This window comes from Sylvia atricapilla, chromosome Z (assembly GCF_009819655.1).
Source record: "Sylvia atricapilla isolate bSylAtr1 chromosome Z, bSylAtr1.pri, whole genome shotgun sequence".
Lineage (NCBI taxonomy): Eukaryota > Metazoa > Chordata > Aves > Passeriformes > Sylviidae > Sylvia > Sylvia atricapilla.
In genome coordinates this window covers 9073841-9096545 of record NC_089174.1, presented here as the reverse complement: position 1 = coordinate 9096545, position 22705 = coordinate 9073841, and the positions used below count along the sequence as shown (strand labels likewise).

At 37.6% G+C, this 22705-nt stretch overlaps 1 protein-coding gene across 1 annotated transcript in view; it reads left to right on the top strand.

Moving 5' to 3' along the window:
* LOC136373925 (serine/threonine-protein kinase 26) overlaps nt 1-20272 on the top strand; it is a 30717-nt gene extending 10445 nt beyond the window's left edge. The window contains exons 3-12 of the mRNA XM_066338991.1: nt 4599-4829; nt 10889-10945; nt 12606-12714; nt 12798-12955; nt 15439-15624; nt 16263-16411; nt 17054-17147; nt 17650-17712; nt 17803-17939; nt 18348-20272. Coding sequence (XP_066195088.1) covers nt 4599-4829; nt 10889-10945; nt 12606-12714; nt 12798-12955; nt 15439-15624; nt 16263-16411; nt 17054-17147; nt 17650-17712; nt 17803-17939; nt 18348-18372 — 1209 coding nt within the window. The 3' untranslated portion in view covers nt 18373-20272. The remainder of the gene's footprint in view (nt 1-4598; nt 4830-10888; nt 10946-12605; nt 12715-12797; nt 12956-15438; nt 15625-16262; nt 16412-17053; nt 17148-17649; nt 17713-17802; nt 17940-18347) is intronic.
* The last annotated feature ends 2433 nt before the right edge of the window (nt 20273-22705 follow it).

The window sequence follows — 22705 nt, the reverse complement described above, 5'->3', positions numbered from 1 at the left end:
TCTCACAATGACAGACTACTTAAAAGAAATCTCAATATCACAAGAATATCACAAAAGTGTTGAAGTAGTTGCTTTAGGAATCCTAGAGGATGTTAGGTGCTTGATTTTGTTAGAATCAAAGCGTTAGTTCAGTCGCTGTCTGAGATTCTTTGGAGTTTTGTTTCTTCATTCAGTTGTATTCAGAATCTTTGAATGAAATTCATTAATGAGCATTTTCAGAAGACGTGTTCCTGTAGAAGAGCTGTCCTGCACCAGACACAGCCTGACATACTGTTTCTTCTAATTTGGTAAATGTTACTAGATCTCTGTATGATCTTGGAAGTTACATATTCAGTATGTTTTAAGTTTATTTTAAAGGAAGGATTCAGAATTTGAAGAACAGGTACGTGAAAGGGTGAGAGGTGAAAAGGTGAGTCAGCAAGTCAGTCTTGTTGGGAGAGCACAGCCAGGACATTGCTTCAGAAACATGTTTATTGGAATCAAGGGAAAGAGGTTATATAAACCGGACTGCCAGAATGCTTGATGCAACAAGTGGCAAAAAACATGTTTAAAAATGTAAAAGTATACTGGCCAAAATGATGCTATAGTCTTTTTATTTGGGGCTTCTGGGTAGGTGGTCAGACTGGACGGCCTCTGGAGGTCTTTTTGAAGCCTCATTGTGTGACTTGTGTGCACATACAGATGTGTACAAATACAGTGGTGGCACAAGGTTGAATTAGAGAGGAGGAGAGATTTCCTTAAGGCCCCAGGCTGTGTGGTTGTGCTGGGCTGGTGAAATGGTGTACTTGGAAACGGTGCAGAGGGCTTGTGTTGTCATGCTCGTGCTGGTGCTCTTAGTCACGCTGGCAGGACTGGAGCTGGCATGTGCATGTGCCTGTGCTTGCCATACTTGTTGCTGCTTTTGTCTGTGGAATTTGGCTTAGGGAGGGAAAGAGCAAGTCATTCTCTGCCTGATTTGTCCACTTAGAGATATTATCTTTGGAGAGGTGATGATGGAGTCCATATACTGTCCATTGTGTTGTTACTGTCTGCTGCCCAACAGACATGGCTTCCCATGGAAACCACTATTTATTTAAAAAAAAAGAATACCAGTTATTCATGCAGGCGTCTTTCAGGGCTTTTTTTCTATTTCACTGAAAGATCTGTGAAACAACAAGGAATAACAATGAGTGGTTTTGCTCAGGATTGTTAATAGTGTTAAAAATCTTAATTTCTGTGGTATTAGAAGTTTAGCTGGTAGCTGAGTTGCAGAAATTTACTGGTATGTATTGAGACTGTGTATACACACATATACATTTTTATTTATATATCTCTCTCCTTTTCTGTACATTTGTTTACGGAGTTTTTCTTAGTTTTGTTTTGTTTTCATTAGTTGAGGGAAAGCATTCCTGTAGAACGGTAGGCTGAAAGACAAGGAAATTAAGAAAGGTAAAAGCAAATCTGTTCCAAGATGCAGTCTTTGTTCTCAGGCCATATTTTAAGTTATGTAAGTTATGTTTTAAGTGTTACAAGTTTGAAGACTTTCCAAAGGACATTATCTCAATAGTAGCTGTAGTTGGTCAGAAATATTTGTCCTTATCCTGGAGTGTCCTACAGTCCCTTGTCAGCCTCAGTGAGTAACAGAAGCTGTAAAGCTGACTTTGCTTGCTGTGAGAGGATTTTCTGAGAATAGAAAGATGTGACTGTTTCCTCAAGTAGTCCTGCACAGTTTGTTCTCCTCTGATGCCCCTCTGTTCCACCTCCTCCTCCCAGGGATGTACACGGAGTTCTGCAGCATTGGGAAGTCCAGCCATGACTGATCTCTCCCTGTATTCCAGCACTCACACACAATGGCATCAGGAGCTGTTGGAAGATAAAATGGCCTTTAAAGCTCTGATTCACCTGGAGTGGCTTGGGGGAGAGAATCTGTAGGCCTGGTTTGTTCTTTTGATGGTGGTTAAGTGGGGGTTTAGGATGGAGTGATCTGCTTTTCTACTGAGGAGCCCAAAGGAGTTTTCTGCTTAAGGTTTCTCCCTCAGCAAAATCCAAGTGCTGCCCTTTGAGGTGATCAGACATTTGTGAAGGCTGGATTAACTAATTATGTCTGTGATTAAATTGCTTTTCTTTTATGTGACTGGAAGTATTTAACATGTTTAATCTCAAATCAACAATAACTATTAGTATGAAGGACTCCCAGATTCCAAGTAGTATGTCTTAAATTGAAGCTAGTTTTTGTGAAGATGAGTATTTAAGTGTCAATATAAAGTTTTGCCAGTCATCTTTCTTGTTTCTTGGAAGTGTGTGTCTGTTCATTGTAAATTGAGAGCTATCAGTTAAGTATTCCTTATTGTAGCTAATGCAGTTGAGAAACCATTGCTGGCTGGAGGATGGTTTCCCATCTTACCTGGTAGCAGGGAAAGGCTGGGTGGCAGTCACTGCTGCTTTTGCCACACCTGTTCCTACAATAATTTTTGGAGCACCCCTGGAAATAGATTTTAAATTCAGATTTTTTAAAAAAAATGTTTTTTAGTCTTAGTGATGAAATGATGGAGGAGCTGATGCAGTAGCATATGGCAGTGTGTCTGTCTTTGGACAGTCTAAAGATTCACTGGTGTTCTGGGATTATTTTAGCTAAAAACTTTATAAGCATCTGAAGCCTTCAGTCATTTTCTTTCCTAGTATAACAATATTGGTTCTCCCAGGTTTCAGACCACATAAGTCCGTTTTTTCTTTTCTGTTTACTTGATTATGTATTTGTTCATCTTTTAGGTCTTTCACTGTCTCTATCAAAAGAAGAAAATAGAAGTTTCATGTTTAAGTATTTCTGGGAATTGTTTTTAATGGAGTAGAGTAGCAGTGAGCTCATTACAGACAAAGGGGAAAATCCCTCATTCCTGTTGTTATGTGCTGCTCAGGCGCAGCAGTGTGTCCTGTATGTTTGCAAAATCTAGGAATCTTCCACAGAACACTGAGAATCTGCTGTAGTAATTCATGTTCACTCCTCTTGTGATAGCAGAAATAACAGCTTCGTATATATGAACTGTGAATGGATTCAGCTGAGAATAAACCTGGCAAATCATGTGGTTAACTCTTAGCTAAATCAGCTTCCTGATGCATTTTGCTGCATTGCAGAATAAATTCTGGTTCTGGTCAACGGGAAGAAGCAACCTGTTGTAAGGACAGACCCAGATGTGAGAAAATGGGACTGTCCATTTTGGACTAGCTTAAAGTACTGAATTTTTTTTCTCACCCCCCCCCCTTCCCCCCAAAGATATTTTCATGAATTTGCAAGAGCACCAATGTCACCAATGTAAAGTTTTCTGGAGTTTCATGTTGATACTTGAGTATTTGGTTGTGTTTGTCTGCTTTAGGTTAAATTACTGCTCTTGAAACACGTGCTGCTTCTTTTGCTGGTTCTGACTTTTGGAATGTGAGAAAGATACAGAGCAACGCATCTCTTCCATATTTTCAAAACTTTTTTGCTTAATTCAGAACTGAATTTAGAGGGCTTTTTTCAGGCAGTGATATTTCTTTATTCAACACTGATTTGTGCAGTCAGTTGCCCAGTTCTGATAGCAGTAAGGCATTTAAATCTGTTGATCTGCAAAGCATGGGCTGTTCTGTTCTTTTGGAGTGTCTGTCTGACGTCTTCAAAACATTTCTCTGTAAATTTTTGCACTCTCATCTGAAGTTCTGTGTTCTTAAACTGTGGAGTGTGTCATCCATGTCCTTCGAAAACCAGTGTTTTCATGTTTGGATATGCAAGGTTCTCTAAGCAGCCACATGGCATGCTTTATCTTGATAGGAAAATGAGAATTTGCTTCCTTTTTGTTGCCCTCCCAGCTACTTGAGTGAAGCTAAGAAATTTAAAATATTTTTATAATAACTAGCCTGGTGATTTTAAGAGTAGTTATTCAGCAGAGATTCCAAACTGACAGTGTCCTCAGCATTACTCTGCTCCCCTCTGCAAGGTAAGTATGTGTGGTGATACCAGCCAGTTCTGTTCAGTACTCTGTGACAGCTTCTTACTCCTTCGCTGAGCACATCTCGATCCTTCGGTCTCATCTTTCTGTCAGCACTTTTAACTGCCCTGAGGACACCTGGTCTTACCTGTTCTCGGACCCTGGCCAAGGTGCCATCCTCTCCTCAGCACCCCTCAGCATGCTGTGTTGGGTGACAGGGAGCTGTGCCTGCCCCGGGCTCTTGGCCAGGAGGGAAGCCCAGCCTTTTCTGCCTGGGTGATGTCGTTGGTGGTCCTGTGCCAGTAATTGCATTCCCCAGTCTTCTGAATTACTGCACAGACAGGATTAGTGTTAAGAACAGCTCTATTCTTTCGTTTTAAAGGGTTGTTGTGTGAGGAAGTGAAATGAGGTTTCTACCTGACTCCCTCCCTGGTAAGGCTCACTTACCTTTGACAGAATTGCATAATGTATGTTCTGTAACTAATAGCTGAACTAGAGGTTGGTGTGTAGGAAATAAATTTATCTGATGCAACCCTTCTGGTGATGTTAAATCTGGATGACGTGCTTCCTGGGGAGTAATGAAGCCTAATAACTTGGAAGTAAATTAGGCAATTCATGTGGTTTTACCTTCCTTTTTTTTTTTTTTTATTTTTGTAGAATCACAGAGCAGACCCAGAAGAGCTATTCACAAAATTGGAACGCATTGGGAAAGGTTCCTTTGGTGAGGTCTTCAAAGGAATTGATAATCGGACTCAGCAAGTGGTTGCCATAAAAATCATAGACCTTGAGGAAGCAGAAGATGAAATAGAAGATATACAGCAAGAGATAACTGTTTTAAGTCAGTGTGATAGTCCTTATGTAACAAAATACTATGGATCATATTTAAAGGTAATGTATAATATTGCACAAAGATTTGCTAGAATGCTGCTAGGAAAATAATCTAAAATTAAGGAAGATTTATCATGTCAACCCGGCATTTTTAGTAGGTTTTTTTTTCATTTGAACAGAGTTTTTCGCTTCATTTTTTCTCTTTCTGCTGCTTGCTCTTTGGGGCCAGGATTTGCTCAAAGTGGCTACAGAATGAACAGAGTTGATGAAGGATTCTTTTTGCCATTGCTTTTGGATCTTGGGTTTCTCTCCTCCCTCCACAATCCCTAGCACGATCAAGTGGCTTTTCTGAGCAAGAGAAATATACCTTCATAGTTACAGAAACAAAAGCTGTTCCTGGTGTGGAAAAAAACCCCTGTACCCTGTAAAATGTGTTGGCAGTTATGCAGCTTAGTAGGCCTGAGACAAAGTAACACTGACATCAGCAGAATTATGTAACCACTGTGTGAAATGTTATCTAAGGCATAATTTAACAAACAAAAATGAAAACCTACAGAAAACCAAAGTGTTGAGTAAAACTTTTCGTCTTAAATAGTGCTTAAATGTTTTGTGCTGCTGGCATATTTTAGGTGACTTTTAAAAAATCCCTGAAACCATTTAATGTATAAGCTTAAGTTTTAGTGATAGTTTGAAGTATATTAAGTATCTGGGAGGAGTTACTTGCTTGTGTCTAAATTTTTTTGTTAGTTTTCGTTTGTTTGCTTCAGTTTGGGACGTTTATCTGGTTGGTTTTGGTTTTTGGTGTTTGGTCTCCCTTTCAGAATTTCTGCTTTCTTAAAGCGTAGTGGGATCTTCTACATTTTAAAGACATTTCTGCTAAGTGTTCTTTGTGTCACGCTTGTGCTGCATCTTTCAGTGATACGTAAAAGTATTTGCAGAATTTATTTAGTAGTATTTGTAGATTTTGCTTTTTTCTGTATAAATTGCAAAAGTATTCAATCTTTTATATTTTAATACTAAGCAGGCCAAGTTGTTTTTGCAGTACTTCCAATATATTTAGTATACTCCAAATACTAACTTCTCATTTTGGCTAATGTAAGACAACTGTAGAGGTTTTGTTGTTTACTGTGAGTTCTTCACACCCAAGTAAATACACAAATTGCCCTTGATAACCCTTTTTTGCTTGCCTCTCTTGGGCTCAATCAGTGTGATTTTTGTTTTGTTTGTGAATAAGTAGTAAATGTCTGAGAAGTAGGATTTACTTTCCACCACCGCAGCATATTAGAACAAGCAGGTTCATCTCAAGATAGCTTTGAATTCAACTAGTAAGGTTTCCCTGGAGCAGTGCACAAATGGTCCTGAAGATCCAGACATGACTGGTCTTCTTTACTTTAGTTCTTTATTTTCTGTGAAGAGCTAAGTCCCAAATTCTGTTCTCCTGAAATCCATAATTTCAGCTTTGTTCTGTAAAAGCCCAGTTGTTTGCCCTGAAGTACAAACAAGTAAAAGTAAGTCTTGGAAAGTGTTTTTACTTGGAAGTGGTTTTGCTTGGAAATGTGTTTTGTAAAATCTCAGAACTAAACAGTGATTTCAGCAGCTATAAAGGGAGGAATTAAACTTTGATTGGGTGGGGATTTGTTTTGTTTGTTCTGTTTTCTCAGAGGTGGGGATTGGAAAGGGCTGTATAAGTTATGGATTGAATGGAGAAAGAAAATAGTCTTTTTATTATTTACAGCTATATAGGTATGGAAAGTAAGGTCTAATTATTCTATTAGTGCTATACAACTACTAAATTCTGGTTAGGGTTTTTTTCATTTTTAAACAATTCATGGCAAATATAGGATCATGTTAATGCTGCAGTACTCTTCTCACTGCTATATGAGTTCTTTCTATTTCTGTTCTAAATGGATAAATTCTGAAAGAATAATGCTGATCTCTTGTTTGCTTTTCACTTTTTTAAAGTTTTTGGGAAAGGAAAATTTCTGTGCATGGAGTTTGGGGAGCTGTTTGTGAAATTTTGGTTACTTTCCCATTCCTTTAAGAAATTCCTCATAACACAAAAAAAAAAAACCCAAAACCCTAAAAAGTTGTTCACGGGAATGTTTTCCATCCCAGAGTGGCATGATAGGTAATCCTGCTTGCTATTCCCTAAGTAAATGAATAAAAATGTCCAAAAAAAAATTGCTGCCTTAAATTCTGTGATTAAAAATAAATAAAGCAACTTTTTAAATAGCATCTTCTATCTAAATTGTTCTTAGACTATATTAAACCCTGGTTGCTAGTTCAAGATCCTTCAGCTTGAGACTCCTCAGGGGAAAGACAGTATTGGCTTTGTTCAGCGTGCAGAGAATCTTTTATTCTGCCTTTTCATTTTAGTAATAGCAGGTATTTTGAGAGTCGTGTCTGTCTACTTCTGTTTGTTCAGTTTTTTACTTAATTGCTCAAGCTGTTAACTTTTTATTAGCCATTTCTTTGAGAGTGGCTGTCAGCCTAATTGTTAAGCTGTGTAATTCATTCAGGATTAAATTTTTTCTATATGGTATAAGTACAATGAAATGGGTTCAGTTGTGTACAAAATGACTGTACAATTAAAGGTTAAAGAATATTGAGGTTAAATTCTGAAAAATAAGACATCCTGTTTCTTACAAAGCCATGTCCTAGGCTGCAGAGATCAAAAACAGTTTGCCACGGATATAACTGGTGTGAAGTTCACATTCACAGTGGTCCCATATGTTTATTCCTGAATACTTCAATTTGTATATTAAGATCACTGAGAAATTCCTAGAAATACTTTTAGTGATAATGGTTAAGAAGACCATAAGCATAAGGTAAATAGAAGGTATTTTAAAATTTAAGATACTTTTTTCTTCCCATTGCATCTTTATTTACAGGCAAACAAAACAGTTTTTGAAAAACTGTGAAAACAAAAAACAAAACAGTGAAATGGAGCCAGTGTGCTGTGTGTCAGATCATACTTTTTGGACTAGAAATAGTTGACTGAAGTGTATTAATCTTACATGTAGCTCTCTCTGAAACTCTGAAAGTGCCATTCGAAATGTTCGTAGTTTTACACTGTTCAAAGAGACCTAGTATTTTCCTGACTAAATACGAAAGCAAACCCTCAGTGCAAAGGCATTTTGGCTGGCTACAGCACTTAGTGATATTTCTCTAGTTCAGTAATCTAGATCTGTCCTAAATATTTCAATTTTATAGTTTCTACTTTGAAGAAATCACAGTTGAGACAATGTTTGGCTTCAAGTTTATCATGTAAGCCTCGGTTTATCCAATTGAACTGTAATGGAACATCGTCAGTTGTAACTTACCCCTTTTTAATCAATTTTAGCTAAGCTTTGAGTAAGCAGATTTTTCTTGTCATTTTGTAGTTTTTGAGTTGTCTCTCCAGCAAGATAGTTGATAGCTAAAAGTTGTTATGACTGAAGTACGGAAGAAGAGATGTAATTGTGAGGGGGTTGTAATTACAAGCATTTCAGATGAGAGATTTTATTTTTGTACCAATGATAGAGTCTTTTCTACATATTCTGTATCTTGGCAGTTTCTTTGCTTCAGGGTGCAAAGGCAGCCTTGTGGCTGATGGAAATGGAGTGGCCCAGTCACAAGGGAGCCTGCATGCAGGCAATTACAGATGCCCCTGCTGCTGGAAAGGTGAAGGGAAGAGTGTCTTTATTTCAGTTACTTGACTTACTAACTTGTGATGTTCTGCAGCCTAGCTGTTCATTCGCTACAGCTTGTGTATCCAACTTGTAGATGTGATTTTAAAAGTATGGACAGTCCCTTTTTAGTTTCCCTAGCAGTGCAATGTTACTTTTCTGTTATGAGGTAGTTTGGTCTTGAAAAACCTTATCATTGGTACAGGATGGCAAGGTCTGCTTGCTTGAAATTCTTGAGGTAAAGTTCATGCCAGTTTTCAGTTAGTGTGACTGAAAAAGGTGCAAAAAAAACATATCATGGTAATGTGGGATATCTTGAAGTTCAAATGAGAGTTTACCATTGAATTAACCTTGAAGATTAGGTACTAGTTATTTTTCCTATATTTTTGTTGAGTGTCTGGCAAGTTCAGTAGTGTTTTCTAAACATACAGGGAGGCGATGTGCAAGCATATATACAGGGAAAGAATGCAGCTTGATAAACACGTGTACAGTAATAAAATGTTTTACCTTTATATCATGGCTTTTAGTAATGTGTGTAGAATCATATACACTTCACGTGTATTGCAACTTTTGTGGCTATAAGATAATTTCAGTCCTGATGGAGGTATTTGTAGATATTTCATATTTGTAAACGGTCAGGATCTAAATTTGTCTCCTCATCCCCTATTGCGCTTGGAATCCAATCTACATATCAATAAATAAACCACTGAGTGTGGAGGGTCCCCTTGATAAGTTAGGTTAGATAGCTGAAACTAATATTTCCCTCCAACTTAATGGCTTGTCAAAATGCATTACTCCATTACCAGTTCAGGAAAGAAAAAGATTAAAAGTATTAAAAGTTACCGTAGTTCTGGCACGTTCTGCTTACAGAAGTTTGGAAAGTGCACTTAATGAAGTGCTTCAGCTGGACTTCGCAACAGTGCTATAGAGATAAATCTCTTGATGACTGGATTCCATGACTGTTTTCCTTAATCATGCCATTTATACCAAAGTTTTCAATGTCTAGCCATGTAACTATTACAGCCACCTGAGCTTGCTCTTTCCTTTTGTGTTAAAACAAGCCTGAAGTTATTCTCAGCTTTTCAGATTCAAATAGGGAGAAATCCTACAGTGACATCCAGAGATTTCCATCAGAATTGTGCAGCTCTTTGTGCTGCAAAGCCTTGAGACAGTCTAGAGATACTGCTTGTTCTGCCCTGTCTATACTTGGCTGACAAAAAATAGCTAGGAAAAAGGTTGTTCATGCCTGGCTAGAAAATATCCACACCCAATTTCAGTGGATAGTAGCAATTTCTTTGAGACATTGCTTGAGAAACAGTACTTATTCATTTTCATCCTGTACTGTTTTCAAGTAATAGTCAAATCCTCCAAACATGTTTGGTAACCACAATGTTTGCCTTGAACAGGAGTTCCTTACAGGTCTTCTGAGCTGACAAAGTTGGGCTTTATGAAAACTGCTAAAATTAGCCAGCCCTTCCCTGCTGAGATCATAATATTGGAATAGACTCTCATAAATGGTGTGGTTTTTAAATTCAGTATAAATCTAATAGAGCACACTTTGTTAGGATGATTGGATGTGGTGCTTTCAGAAACTGCACCCTTATTTGCTTGCTGAGTTTTCTTTAGATTTCCATCCCTGGGCAGGCCATAGGGTGGGAAAGTATACAATGAAGAATGCAAGAGTCTTTAAAGAGTACTCCTGCCCTAAGCTTGTACTCTGTAATGAGGAACTAGCACTGGTAAATATTTGCTGGAAACCTACACAGTGTGTGTGGTACTCCACCAGCTGTGGTTCAGTTGAGTTTTTTTAATAACTGGGTTTTATTTTAAATAAATATATTTATTCATGGAATTTTCTGGAGTAGTACCACAGAGATTTATGTTTGAATTTTGTCTTTTGAGGGGACTCTGGCAAGCAAGTAGTCTGTAAATTTTTTACCAAGTGTTTCCAGTTTTGTTTCCGTGAACCAGCCACCTTTTGCAGTGACAAGCAGAGGACAAACTCAGCACTTAGAAATCAGTGTTAGAATAATATCTCAGTTCTAGAGGTTGAGACATCTCCACAGAGGAAGTGCAGAAATTCACGTATTCTCAAGGTCCTTTTAAAATAATTATTTGTATATAATTAAAATTAAAACCATTGCCTATTCACTTCTTTCCCTCTTGAGTTCTGTTCTTTTAAGTGAAATCATTCTAGATTCCTATTTAGCAGAAATTGGTTAGTAATGATGTTTTTTCATTGCTTTTTCAAATATAGAAGTAAAACTTAATTAATAATGTAGACTTCACAGGAGTTGTGTGATTATTCTACAAGAAGTAATTGCATACAACTAAGTGATTAACGAGACTCTCTATTTGCTTTTTCTAAGAGTGTGCTGGTAGTCTGTTGAAATTTATATGATTTTTTTATGGCATTCTTGGACTTACGACAACTCGCACCTTCCTTTACAGGGCACAAAACTATGGATCATAATGGAATACTTGGGTGGAGGGTCAGCTTTGGATCTTGTAAGTATTATGGGTTTTTGCATCATAAGTATCAGTATCATGAACTTTATTTCATTGTTTTTTTATATCACTTTATAAAAATAAGTACCTGGAGGCAGCTGATACTACATCACTGCTGTGGTAATGCTTCAAGAAGTGGGAATTTGAATGTTAGTTCTGTCACATTGAATTCATGTTAATTTTTCTATTTTAGTCTATTGTCTCTAAGCATTAGGAAGCACCTCTTTGTTCTTAGTCAAAAAGAAACAACGGGGGGTTTTAGTTCAGGAAGTCTTTTTCTTGCTGTATGTTTGGTGGGGTTTTTGCTTTAGGGTCCTATGTCCATTGCTTCCCACCTCCTCCAAGTAGAATTCATCACATTTCAGTAAAAAATGTTTCATGTAGGTTTTGATCTCAGGAATGAATGAGGAGTATGTCCGCAGACAGTTAATTTTTAACTGGTTAAAAGGTGTTGGGTTTTCCATGTTCGGTATTTTCAGTTAAACATGAAAGTGCCTTTTACTTCAGATAGTGTGTCTTTCATGGAGGGTGTGGCCTGGAGAGTGCACAAGCACAGCCCACTGAGTGTGGATGTGGTTTCCCCATGGTTTCAAGCGCAGCTTTACCTCAGCTGCAACACTGCAGACCCACCCTTTCCTGTAAGATAATATAGCTCAGTCTTTGTGTGATTCTGAAGGGAAAATGTCCATGTCTTCACTATTACAGAATGGTGATAATTATGTATTCGCTAACAGGGGTCCTGTCTGTGAGAGCTGAAGTATGTGCTTGACTTCGCAAATCTATTTAGACTTCTTTATGAAATTTCGTCACATCAGCTCATCAAAAGTATAGTAATTAAGTGTAGCATGTGGTAGTTTGTAGCTCTAGAACTTGGCCCTTTTGAGAAAGGGGCTGTGAGGTACTCTTAACACTTTTGATCTATGGAGTATCAGAAACAGCAGAGTAGCTTTTACTAGTGCCAATTTAAATCACTGAACCTATAGAAGAAAAAAATTTTAGAAGAATAAAATTTAAGTCTTGCCTCATTTGCCTCACCATAATTGCATGGTGTTCACTGTTTTGGTGCTGTGTTGTTGGGGGTATTTTTAATCACTCACCTTAATTTCTTTTGTTTTGTTTCCATAGCTTACTAATGTGCAAAGTTTACACTTAATCCATTAGTAGCTTTGTAGTAGTGTGTTACATTCTTGATACAAAAGCAAGCATGGAATCACAAAGGCTGGGACAAGTAGAAACTGCATCATTAAATTTAAAACTCACAGTTAACAGATTAATCTATTTTGAAATTGGTTTTCTTAATTTACTTAATCTAAATTGCAAAATTCAGTCTGCTGAGTTTGCTGCCTGTAGGGAAACAAAACTTTGTGGAAAGTCAGTTGTTGCTTTTCTTGTGCTTTGTGTGCTGAGGGGAGCACAGGCAGTGTATGTTCAAGGAGTAACAACATTTTCAATGTATTTGCAGGAGAGGAGATGCAGAGGTCATCATTCCAGTGGCACCTATTTCAATTAGAATATTGACATATTGTTTTGAATATTGTATTAATTTTGTTAGGTCTTTAGGAAAAAAAAAAAAGTTTCGTGTTTAAGATTTAATTTAATCAAAGCAAGACAAAAATTAGATACAAGACTAAAATGATTTTAACGTGTTTTTTCTCCAAAGCTGCGTGCTGGCCCATTTGATGAGTTCCAGATTGCTACTATGCTAAAGGAAATCTTGAAGGGTCTTGACTACCTACACTCAGAGAAGAAAATTCACAGGGATATAAAAGGTGTGCAACATTTCAAATGTTAAAGCCTTTTAAAACCATAAAACAGTATTCTGATTAGTTATTGTGTTATTTCCCCTTGGCAGCTGCCAATGTCTTGTTATCAGAACAAGGTGATGTTAAACTTGCTGATTTTGGAGTTGCTGGGCAGCTAACAGACACACAAATTAAGAGAAATACCTTTGTTGGAACCCCGTTTTGGATGGCCCCTGAAGTTATTCAGCAGTCAGCATATGATTCAAAAGTAAGTATAAGAGTAGAACATAATTTTTTTTTTGTATCTGATTATTCAACAGCATTTATTTTGGTTTTTTTGCTTTTATCTCTATCACTATGGGGATGAAAAAAAAGGTAGATTTGAAATTACGGGGTTTCAAATAATGAAATTAAAAGTAGGGTTAAATTTGTTTTGTACAGTAGTTACATGTCATTGTACTCAGGTGTAGAGTCACAAGTAAAATGGTGATGTCATGTCTCTTTCAGAGCAACTCCCTGAATGTGGGGTGGTTGGTTGATTTGGTTTTGCATTTAATTCTAACAGTAATAAAGTACTCACAGAGTAAAATGCCACCCAAACGTGGCAGTTTATTTAAAGCCAAGATGGTGACCAAAATTTTAATTTCTTCTCACATTTTTATACACAGCTCTGGGTATAATTCCTCAAATGCTATTTCTGAGGATCCATGTAATGTTGAAAATTTTAGCACAGGTCTTGAGAAGGTAAAAAGTAACTTGGTAGCTGTGACTTAGTAGCATTATGGTACCTTCCGCCTTTCTTTGTCATGAGAGCTCTTGATGGATGACTAATTGCAAAGGAGAGTTTCCCTATGTGAACCAGCAGTAGAAAAGCAGAGTTTGTCCATGTTTTTGTGAGAGTTGAGAACTGGTGCTAGAAATGACAATTAGGAGGGAACAGTACCCTCTTCTGTGTGTAAAACCACAAAGTATCTTAAAGCATGTGGTTGGTGAAACAGCAGTGTGTTTCAGTCTGGGGTTGGACTTTCCACACCTCACAGACAAAACCTTAAAATAGGATCAAGAGAATAAAAGTCTTGGTATGTGTGAAGAAATACTTTCTTACTGCTTTTCTCATACAGTAAACATGAAGCTATAATTACGTGATGTGCATTTAAATAAAAAACTGTTGGATATCTGAAGTGTCCTGAAAACTTTCACATTCCAGGAGACTTTCCCAGGATCAGTCAGACTTGAAGGAATTTGTGTACTTGTCAGAAGGGTTCTTGCTGATAAAAAAGTTGGAATTTTCCTGTTTAAGGTTTCAGTGGTCCCACTGTAATGTGCTCCCTAGGGCATTTTGGAAAAGGTCTGTACTCTGCTTTAAAAATGTGTATTGACCAGTCAGATTGGGAATAATTCTTCTGCTTGCCCTGTGTATAGATCAGCTTTTACCACCCCTTCATTTACATTTCCGCAGCAAACTAATCTTTGGCCTTCCATATATCCTCAGTGTGCTGCAAGAGGAATGTCTTCCCCCTGTTTTTTCCATGCCAGTAGGCTGGTGGGAGAGCACCAAAGACACAAGCCTTTGGTAGGAGGGATGAAGGATTTGGAAAGGATACACTTCAATTTCTAGACTAATACTGATGACTGTTTTGGTGTCTGGACTGAATTTTAATGTTTCTTCTCTCTCTACTCCAAAAGGCTGGAAATGTATTCTAGAAATTCATACATTCTAGTAGTGCCAGAGATTTGTGAGCCCCATCTCTTCTTTCAAATAATTTTGCTGCAATACACATGGTTATGGTATTTCAGTAATAAACAGTGAGTTAGTTTTAATTCCTTGCTATAAGGTACAGTTATTTTAGGTCTTGTGAGCAAAAAAGGAATATTGGAGAGATGTAAATTTTAATCCTTGTTTACTCTATGGGTAGTTATGGTTTATGATTCTATGCCAAGTGTAGTCGACTATTGCCAAACACTTTTTTAATGGGAAACACCTTTAGTGATCTAAGTAGCTATTGTAGCTCATCTAAAAAGATGCAAGTAATAATATATTACTTAAAAAATCAAAATCAGGAAAGAATTTTAGAATACTGGTGTTTTGTATATGATATCAACATATCATACTGTGTTTTGATACAAAGGCAGAATTTGTTTATAATGCTTGCTTTTAGCTAAAATAAATGATACTTCATTATTTTTCTGTGACTTCCACTGTGAACTTGGTGCTTCAGGTGGTGTTTCAAGTCTAACTAGTTGTCAATAATTTTCCAGCTAAATTCATCAAGCAGTCTGTTAGGAAAGAAATTAGGTGATCCGCTGCTGGATTTGATTCTGCTTTCTTCCTTGCTTCTTTAGAGTGAGCTGACAAACAAGGTTGGATACCTAAACAAATCCTGAATTAAGCATAGGAAATTCGTGGCAATTTGTCACTAATATACAGAAGAAATCAAAGGAAGTTCAGTATTTCTGAAGCTTTTCCGAAAGCATGTAAATTTAGGTGTCCTTTTAACTTGCTGGCAGTGTTAGAACACCAGCTGCAGTAAAATTGATGATCTAGATGCTTGTCTTTAAAGACTGATTAAGTCAGCCAGGTCTTTTTGAGTCAGGTGTTCCTGAAGTGTTGGAAAGGAATATTTGCATTATCTACTTAAGCCAGCATTAATTTTTATATAGATGCATTATATGTGAAGATTTCAGTTATTGAATGAATGCAGTCATGACAGCCCATAATTTTGTACTAACAGTCCCTTTTCCCTCTCTCAGGCTGACATATGGTCACTGGGCATCACTGCAATTGAACTGGCCAAGGGGGAGCCTCCAAACTCGGATATGCATCCAATGAGGGTTCTGTTCCTCATTCCAAAAAACAATCCTCCCACTTTATTAGGAGATTTCAGTAAACCTTTTAAAGAATTCATTGATGCCTGTTTGAATAAGGACCCAACATTTGTGAGTAGATAATTGTGTGTGTGTGTGTGTGTAGATGTTTCCATTTTGTTTTTTGTTCTCCTGTGCTTGTGAAGTATTTTGCTGGCGTTGTGCATCATCAGTGATTGAAATAATCTTAGAGACTGTACTTTCCACTGCAATTTTAGTGGTGCTTTTTAATATCTCTGTCTCTGTCCTAGTTTGTTTTGTTTAAAGTACTCAAAAGGAGGAGGGAGAATGCTGAAAGAAATTACAGTGGCAGAGGCAGATCCCTAAAATGCACTCTAAACTGAGATCATGTCAGAAGAGAAGCTTTATCAGAGGAGAGAATCATCTGAACTCCTTTCCTTCAGCACGGCTTTCGCTGTCTGAATTCAGCATACAAGGAAATGCTGCACTGGAGAGTTTTCATTAGTCATTTTCCTGGGTGTGACCTTCTAACGTAGAAGGATAAGCTGTATAGTCCATGGGTGACTTGATCATATTTTTAGCATGCTCATAAATGAGGATTACTGGCTTTTCTGACTTCCTGTTTCACTAATTTCCTGATATTATACAAGTTAGCTCTGGAAGTCTGTTGTCTTACTAAGTCTTCCCTATTAGCATTTTAAATCACTGAATGTTAGCATAACATTAAATATTTAAAGTGTTTCTTACAGCGCCCCACTGCAAAAGAACTTCTGAAGCACAAATTCATTATGAAAAATGCCAAGAAGACTTCCTATCTGACAGAACTGATTGATAGGTTTAAGAGATGGAAAGCAGAGGGACATAGTAGTGATGAAAGTGATTCCGATGGTTCAGATTCGTAAGTTTATTTTCCGTACAGTCTTTTTTGGGTGTATTTTTTCATTTAGATAATGTTCTTAAAGTGGGTTTGCTGCAGCTTTTCTGTGTAATAACACCATTTCTGTACACCTGGTTTTTTTATTGTCTTCTTACAAGAAAATCCCCTATATGACCCAAAAGATTAACACATAAGTCAAGCCGTGTGCTTGTTACCTCTTTAAACTTTCTCTCTTTAAACTCAGTTTCAGTTTTGTTTAAGTGCTGTTTATTTCCTAGTCTGAGGATAGTGGTTGTACCAAAACCACTGAATCACAATTAGAGATATTACAGAGCAAAGTTGAGGTGCATGAAGAAGTTTGCACAATGCCTGTGGAACAACATGCTTTCTGTAAGTCTCTTGTTTTTCTGGCTATCAGATAACTCTTAAATGGGTTGCCATGAGAGAAGGTAAGCCTTGTAGGGTAGATAACATCTTCTGTTTGCTTTTGATCACATTTCAATTTATTCAGCCTCTTTTAAAGTTCAGGTAATGTTTCAATTCATGTTTTTCTTATTTTAAGGAATATGGAACTAATCCTGATAGACTTGTTATGTATTTGGGTTACCTGTGCTTGCTTGGTGTTCTGTTCTATTTGTGTACATCATGTCCTTTTTATTTCAGGGAGTCCAGCAACAAAGAAAATAATTCTCACCCTGAGTGGAGCTTTACTACAGTTCGGAAGAAGCCGGATGCAAAGAAGCTCCAGAATGGGACGGTTCGTACAGACAGAGGAGTTCTTGTTTTCTAACCGCTGGTTCTGAAGCCAGTTTAAGGAAGATAGTGATAAAACTTAGTAACTTCACTTTTCATAAGAACTGACTGGGTTTTTTGCAGTTCAAGACATAGTGCATGTTAGTGGTATTTGCTATGCCATGTCAGCCCTCAAATGCAAAATACACAGCAGATGTACTCTAGATCAGTGTCCATTCATGGAGATGGGAATTTTTAAGTCTCTTACTAGTGAGGAAAAACTGAACTGTTTTTCTGATGCTGAATGGCATTGTTTGAGATGTGCAATCAGGCATTTGTTTCAACATCCCATACATTTGTTGATGTACTGTGTCTTTTTGGGGTTTGTAATGTATTTTAAACACTTTGTGGCATTTAACTCAACTTGCTAAAATCACATGTGCTGTGTTAAGATGCAATGTGTATGTTGTGTATATGCTGATGTATGTTGTAATATGCTGATGTAATCTATATTTGTTAACTTCTAGGATCAGGATCTTGTTAAAACCCTGAGTTGTTTAACTATGATAATCACCCCTGTGTTTGCTGAGGTAAGTGTTGGCTTAAAAATCTTCTTTGAAAGTATTAGCTAAATGTCTAAGAACTTTTCTGAGTTTTAACTTCTTTGATTTGCACCTCAGCTCAAGCAGCAGGACACAAATAACGCTAACAGAAAGAAAGCAATTGAGGAACTTGAGAAAAGCATCAATGTGGCAGAAGCAACATGTCCAGGGATCACAGATAAGATGGTGAAGAAACTTATGGAGAAGTTTCAGAAGTAAGTAGTTTAGTCATAAGAGAAAGATCTGCTGTGTCCAGTGCTTTAAACCATTAGCTTTGTAGTTATAGGTAACACTTCTGTCTGAGACTAAAACTAATACTAACAGTTACTGTATCTGGTCTTGAAGTGCTGCAGCGTTAATTTGGTTGCTATATCTTGCTTCCTTAATTTAGCCGGCCGGTTTGTATTAAGCATATTTACAGGTAATAGGGGAGAACAAAGAATTTTTTGCTTACCTCTTTTAGGAATGTTTTCTTGAGAATGTCACTTCTGATGGGTTTTTTGCTATGAACCATGGAGATGAAGGCGCATACTAGTTTAGTGATGCAGAAATCCTTATGTGCTATTTGCCTGGCTGAAACAATACAATTAACAAAATTTTTAACTTGCATTTTTTATCTGTAGGTTTTCTGTTAATGACTCATCCTAGGAAATTCACACAATTGACTGCTCTTTCGTATGGACCCAGTGAAACCCACCAAAACTACTTCAAGCTTGGCAGTGCTTAGCTCATGAGCTCCTTGTGCCTTTTGGATCTTTGCAACATATTGATGGTGATTGAGGATTTGAAAGAACCTACTCAACTATTTTGTGGCAGTGCACATGGTTTTATATTTTCAGGAAATTATTTTGTAAAGAACTACTTTTAATATTGTGGTTTCACCTGCTTAATCTGATAAATGTTGAGGTGTAGTTTTGCTTTTAGAAATACCCATTACTTTAGTTGATAGAATGTGCAAGTACAGTATGTTTTGATGCTATTTTGTTCCTGTACATCGAGTTGTACAGGTCTTTTATATTAATAAGTTAAACTTTTGTAAATCACTAACAAGCTTCAGAGAAAATTAGCTTTTTCACAAACATATTCAAGACGTAGTGTAGTGGCAAGGGTATTGCTGTAGCACCTGCTTCAACCAGCATATAGTTATCGTGCCCTGAAAGACGAACCTGCAACAGCATCTGTTTTAAATCTAAATTGGTACAGTATTTTAGGCAGCTCTATGATTAAATATATTTGAGAGCAATATGGCAATAGTTTGCAGGTGTTATGTAGCAACAGGTATATCCTGATGTACAGTCTGTGTATTAACTTTTAGAACAGGTTTTGAAGTAGTAATTCAATCTTGTATCATCATGGTAGGAAAATTTAGAGCAATACAGTTGAGGGGGTGGGGCTTTTGGCAATAATGGACAAAACCTGAAGTCCAATTTAACTTAATTTAATTTTTTTTTTCCTCTGAGTATACATGCCTGGGTGGAAGGGAGCCAGAGAAGCTGAGCGTCACATGTTACATACCTCACACGCAGGTATCGGTGTAACACCAGCGTTCTGTGTGGTGGTGTTGTTTCAACTGTAAGATATTTATACACATTTTTGTTCTGAAATACATTAAATACAGTACATCAGCATAATTTGTTTATAATTTTTCTGAAAGTGTATTTTAAATATGTATTTGCCAGTTAATATGCAAATAACTGAGTTATAGATATTCTTTCACAAAAAGGTAGTACTGTGCAGTACAGAGTGATTTTTTTCATAAAAAGTAGGTAAGACTATGAAGTTGCTTTTAGTTATATATTTATGGTACTGCTAGATGGGTAATATCTTCTGTTGTTTTGATTTGGTTTTTTTCCCTTTTTCAACCCAGTATGTATATTATGCTGAAGTTTTGAACTGGGATTGTTTTTCAGTACTTAGTTGTGGAACTGTTGGTGTAAATTTATTTTTGATAAAGGCTGGGTGTGTTTATTTTATGGTTCAGACCTGCACATTTTGTTTTTGCACAAAAGTCATTTTAAAGAATCTGAAATATATCTGCCAAATATTGAAAAAGTAATGGTGTGCAAGTAAATACTGCATTTTTCGTCAAATGTTGCCATTACATCCTTTTTATATAAAGGACACTTGTGAGAGATGGTGGTTAGATATGCCAAGGACAATTATTTTCAATGGTGCCTACACTGTAAAAAAAAATTACTTTTAACTCCTTGTTTTAATTTTAAAAAAAATGTTTCTGTTTTAAACTTTCATCTGCTATATAACTGAAATTCAATTAGAATTTATATCTGAGAAAGTCTGGAAATAGTTTTTGAAAACAATAATGTTATGGATTAAATAAATATTTTTATAAATGTAAAAGCAGCAAAAGTTGTAAATACAGTTGATCTGAAGCTTTACAAAATAACTGCATCACAGAAACAAATTGTAGTGCTCCTCTAGCTTCTGTAGTTGTTAGTCTTGTAAATCTGTTTATAGATGAAGCTTATTTCAATGTTTTTGGGGGTTCAGAATGGTTTAAAAATAAATATTTAAGTTCTGTAAACTTTCATGAGCTTGTTCTGTTGTGCATCATTTTATTCTGGATCTCAGCAGCTGTGCAGAGGTGTGGACATGTCTGTCACAGACTTGTGATGCAAGAAAAGCGTTCCCGAAGTGGGTGCTTTGCAAAGTTCTGGGTGCCCCACGTTGTCCTTGTCCAGAGGTCACCTTCCAGCTGCTTTGCCCCAGGGAATGGATGGAGCAGTCCCATGGTTCCTTTCCTAGAGAGGAGACACTGGGATGTGTGAGCTCAGACATGTCTGGCAGTACAGGGATGTCACAGCTTGGTCACATCTCTGTCACAGCTCTGACTGCCCTTGGCCTCGGCACAGGACAGTGAAGGGACACAAAAGCCCATGCCACAGCTCGCTCAGCTTTCACCTTGGCAGCCTCAACACAAATCTCATTTTAAGGAGCTCCATATACATTTTTCAGAATTAAAAACAGTTTTTTACTTCCATGTCACTTCCCTTAAGTGTTTTTTTTTCCTGTGGGAAAGACCTGGTGGGAGTTCCTCCTGAGTTTTGTAGCTGATGGCTGTGCCCTGTTGACACAAGATCTTTAATCTATGCAACTCTGTGAACAACTCTGGGTAGTTGGAGTCAGCAAATGACATGGGAAATTGGAACCTGACATGTTTGAGATACAACTGTAATAAGTTGCTGAAGTATGGTGTCTTCTTTTCCTGTGGGATGTGTGGGATGTATACCTACCTCATGGGACGGCATGGGAAGACTCCCCCACGTCTGTACAAAGGAGACTCATTCTCTTGTATTACAGTCCATTCAAGAGGGGATGTTGTTATTGTGCTGCATATGCCTGAAAGTCTCCGTGCATGGTAAGACTGTAATTAGCTCCTCAGAAGGGACATCTGTATTGCTGGTTCCCGAGATGAGCTGTCTTTTTCCCACGTGTTAGTTATTGATGAACTCTGTAACTTAATCAGCAGTATTCTGTTGCTGGCAGGTAGCTAATGGAAAGATCAAAATATTCATGCAGGAACCATCTTCTTGCTCTTTTGGTTTGCCAGCTTCCTGCTGTAGGAAGAACTGAGAAGAATTGTTGCCGAAGTAATCTTATCAAAGTAGTCTGAATTGCAGAATAAGAAATGTATTTGTTCTCGGGTAGATGAGTTCTTTGCCAGTGTAACCATTCTTTAAGCCCTTGCTGTCTGACCCCTCTATTCATTTCTGTGCAGTCAGTGTAGTGTCATCACACCTGCTCCTGCCTTGCAGTTTCAGCAGCTGAATAGGAGAGTGTGTAGGTTTTAATGTGTTTGCACAAAGTTTAGTGATTGTTAAAAGTCTGATCTTTATCACACTGTTTTATGACTTTTCACTGGAATAAAATTATTTTCCTCTTTGCAGAGTTTTAGTGGTGTGTATGTTGGCTTATTTCACAGCTTTATCTATTTCGTCTAAACCTTTATCTATTTTATATAAACCAGTTACTTCTATCTGACTACACTGAGTAGCTTAATGTTTTCCCACTGTGATGCTGCAGTGCCCTTCTCCCCTACAGTAATTCTTTGTGTAAGGACTGTAACAGTTCACATTTTCCAGGTTCTGCAGTTTGTCTTTCACCACCAGCAAACCAAGTCTTTCCACGTCCTCTCTCCATCCTTGTTTTCTTCCATAGAGAAGCAAAATCTCTTAAATTGATGTCCTTATCTTGGGAGTGAATAGGGTTGAGCAGATAGCAAGGGGAAGGACTTAGTCAAGGGTTGTTTCAATTGTTCCTTGACAAGCCACTGCTTACTGGGATTGTTCCTTAATTTTAGTCAGTCCCAAGAAAGCGATTTACGCAATGAATTCAGCTTGGAGATGTCAGTTTGTGTCACTTACTGATGAGCTGCTTTGTTCCTCTGCTATTGTTGACCATGTGTAGAATGTGCTGAGGCACAGTGCCCACACTGTGCCCCAGTGCTCCCTAGTCCATGGAAAAATCCAAAAATAGTTCCCAAGTCCTTGTTTCTCCCTCTCAATGCTGTTTTCCCAGCTCAGTCTTGATGCCCAGACCTGGCAGTTCCTGAATAATTGTGCAGGGTGTTCGTACAGTGATCTCTTGTGGGACTGTGTTTGCTCTGGTACATGCTCAAGGTGTGTGTCCACATGCTTTGAGGAGCTAACAGGGATTGTGGATATGTCCCAGGGCTTTGTGTGCAGCCTGTGTTTGAAACACTGCTGCTTTTTTTAACCCTCTACCAAACTGTACCTACAGACGGCCGCTTTTAAATGGTGTACTGAGTGGTGGTTCTTGCTCTTTCCAGAGCTTTAGGAATGGAGAAGAAACAACCCTCTAGCAAGGAAGATTATCTCTTTTTTCAGTAGAACACGTGCCAGAGCAGCATGAGGGATCTCTGCAGTTCACAGCTTCAGCACAGGGTAGCTAGGAGCAGAGGCAAACCTTACAATGTGTACTCACTTGTTGGGCTAATGCATTT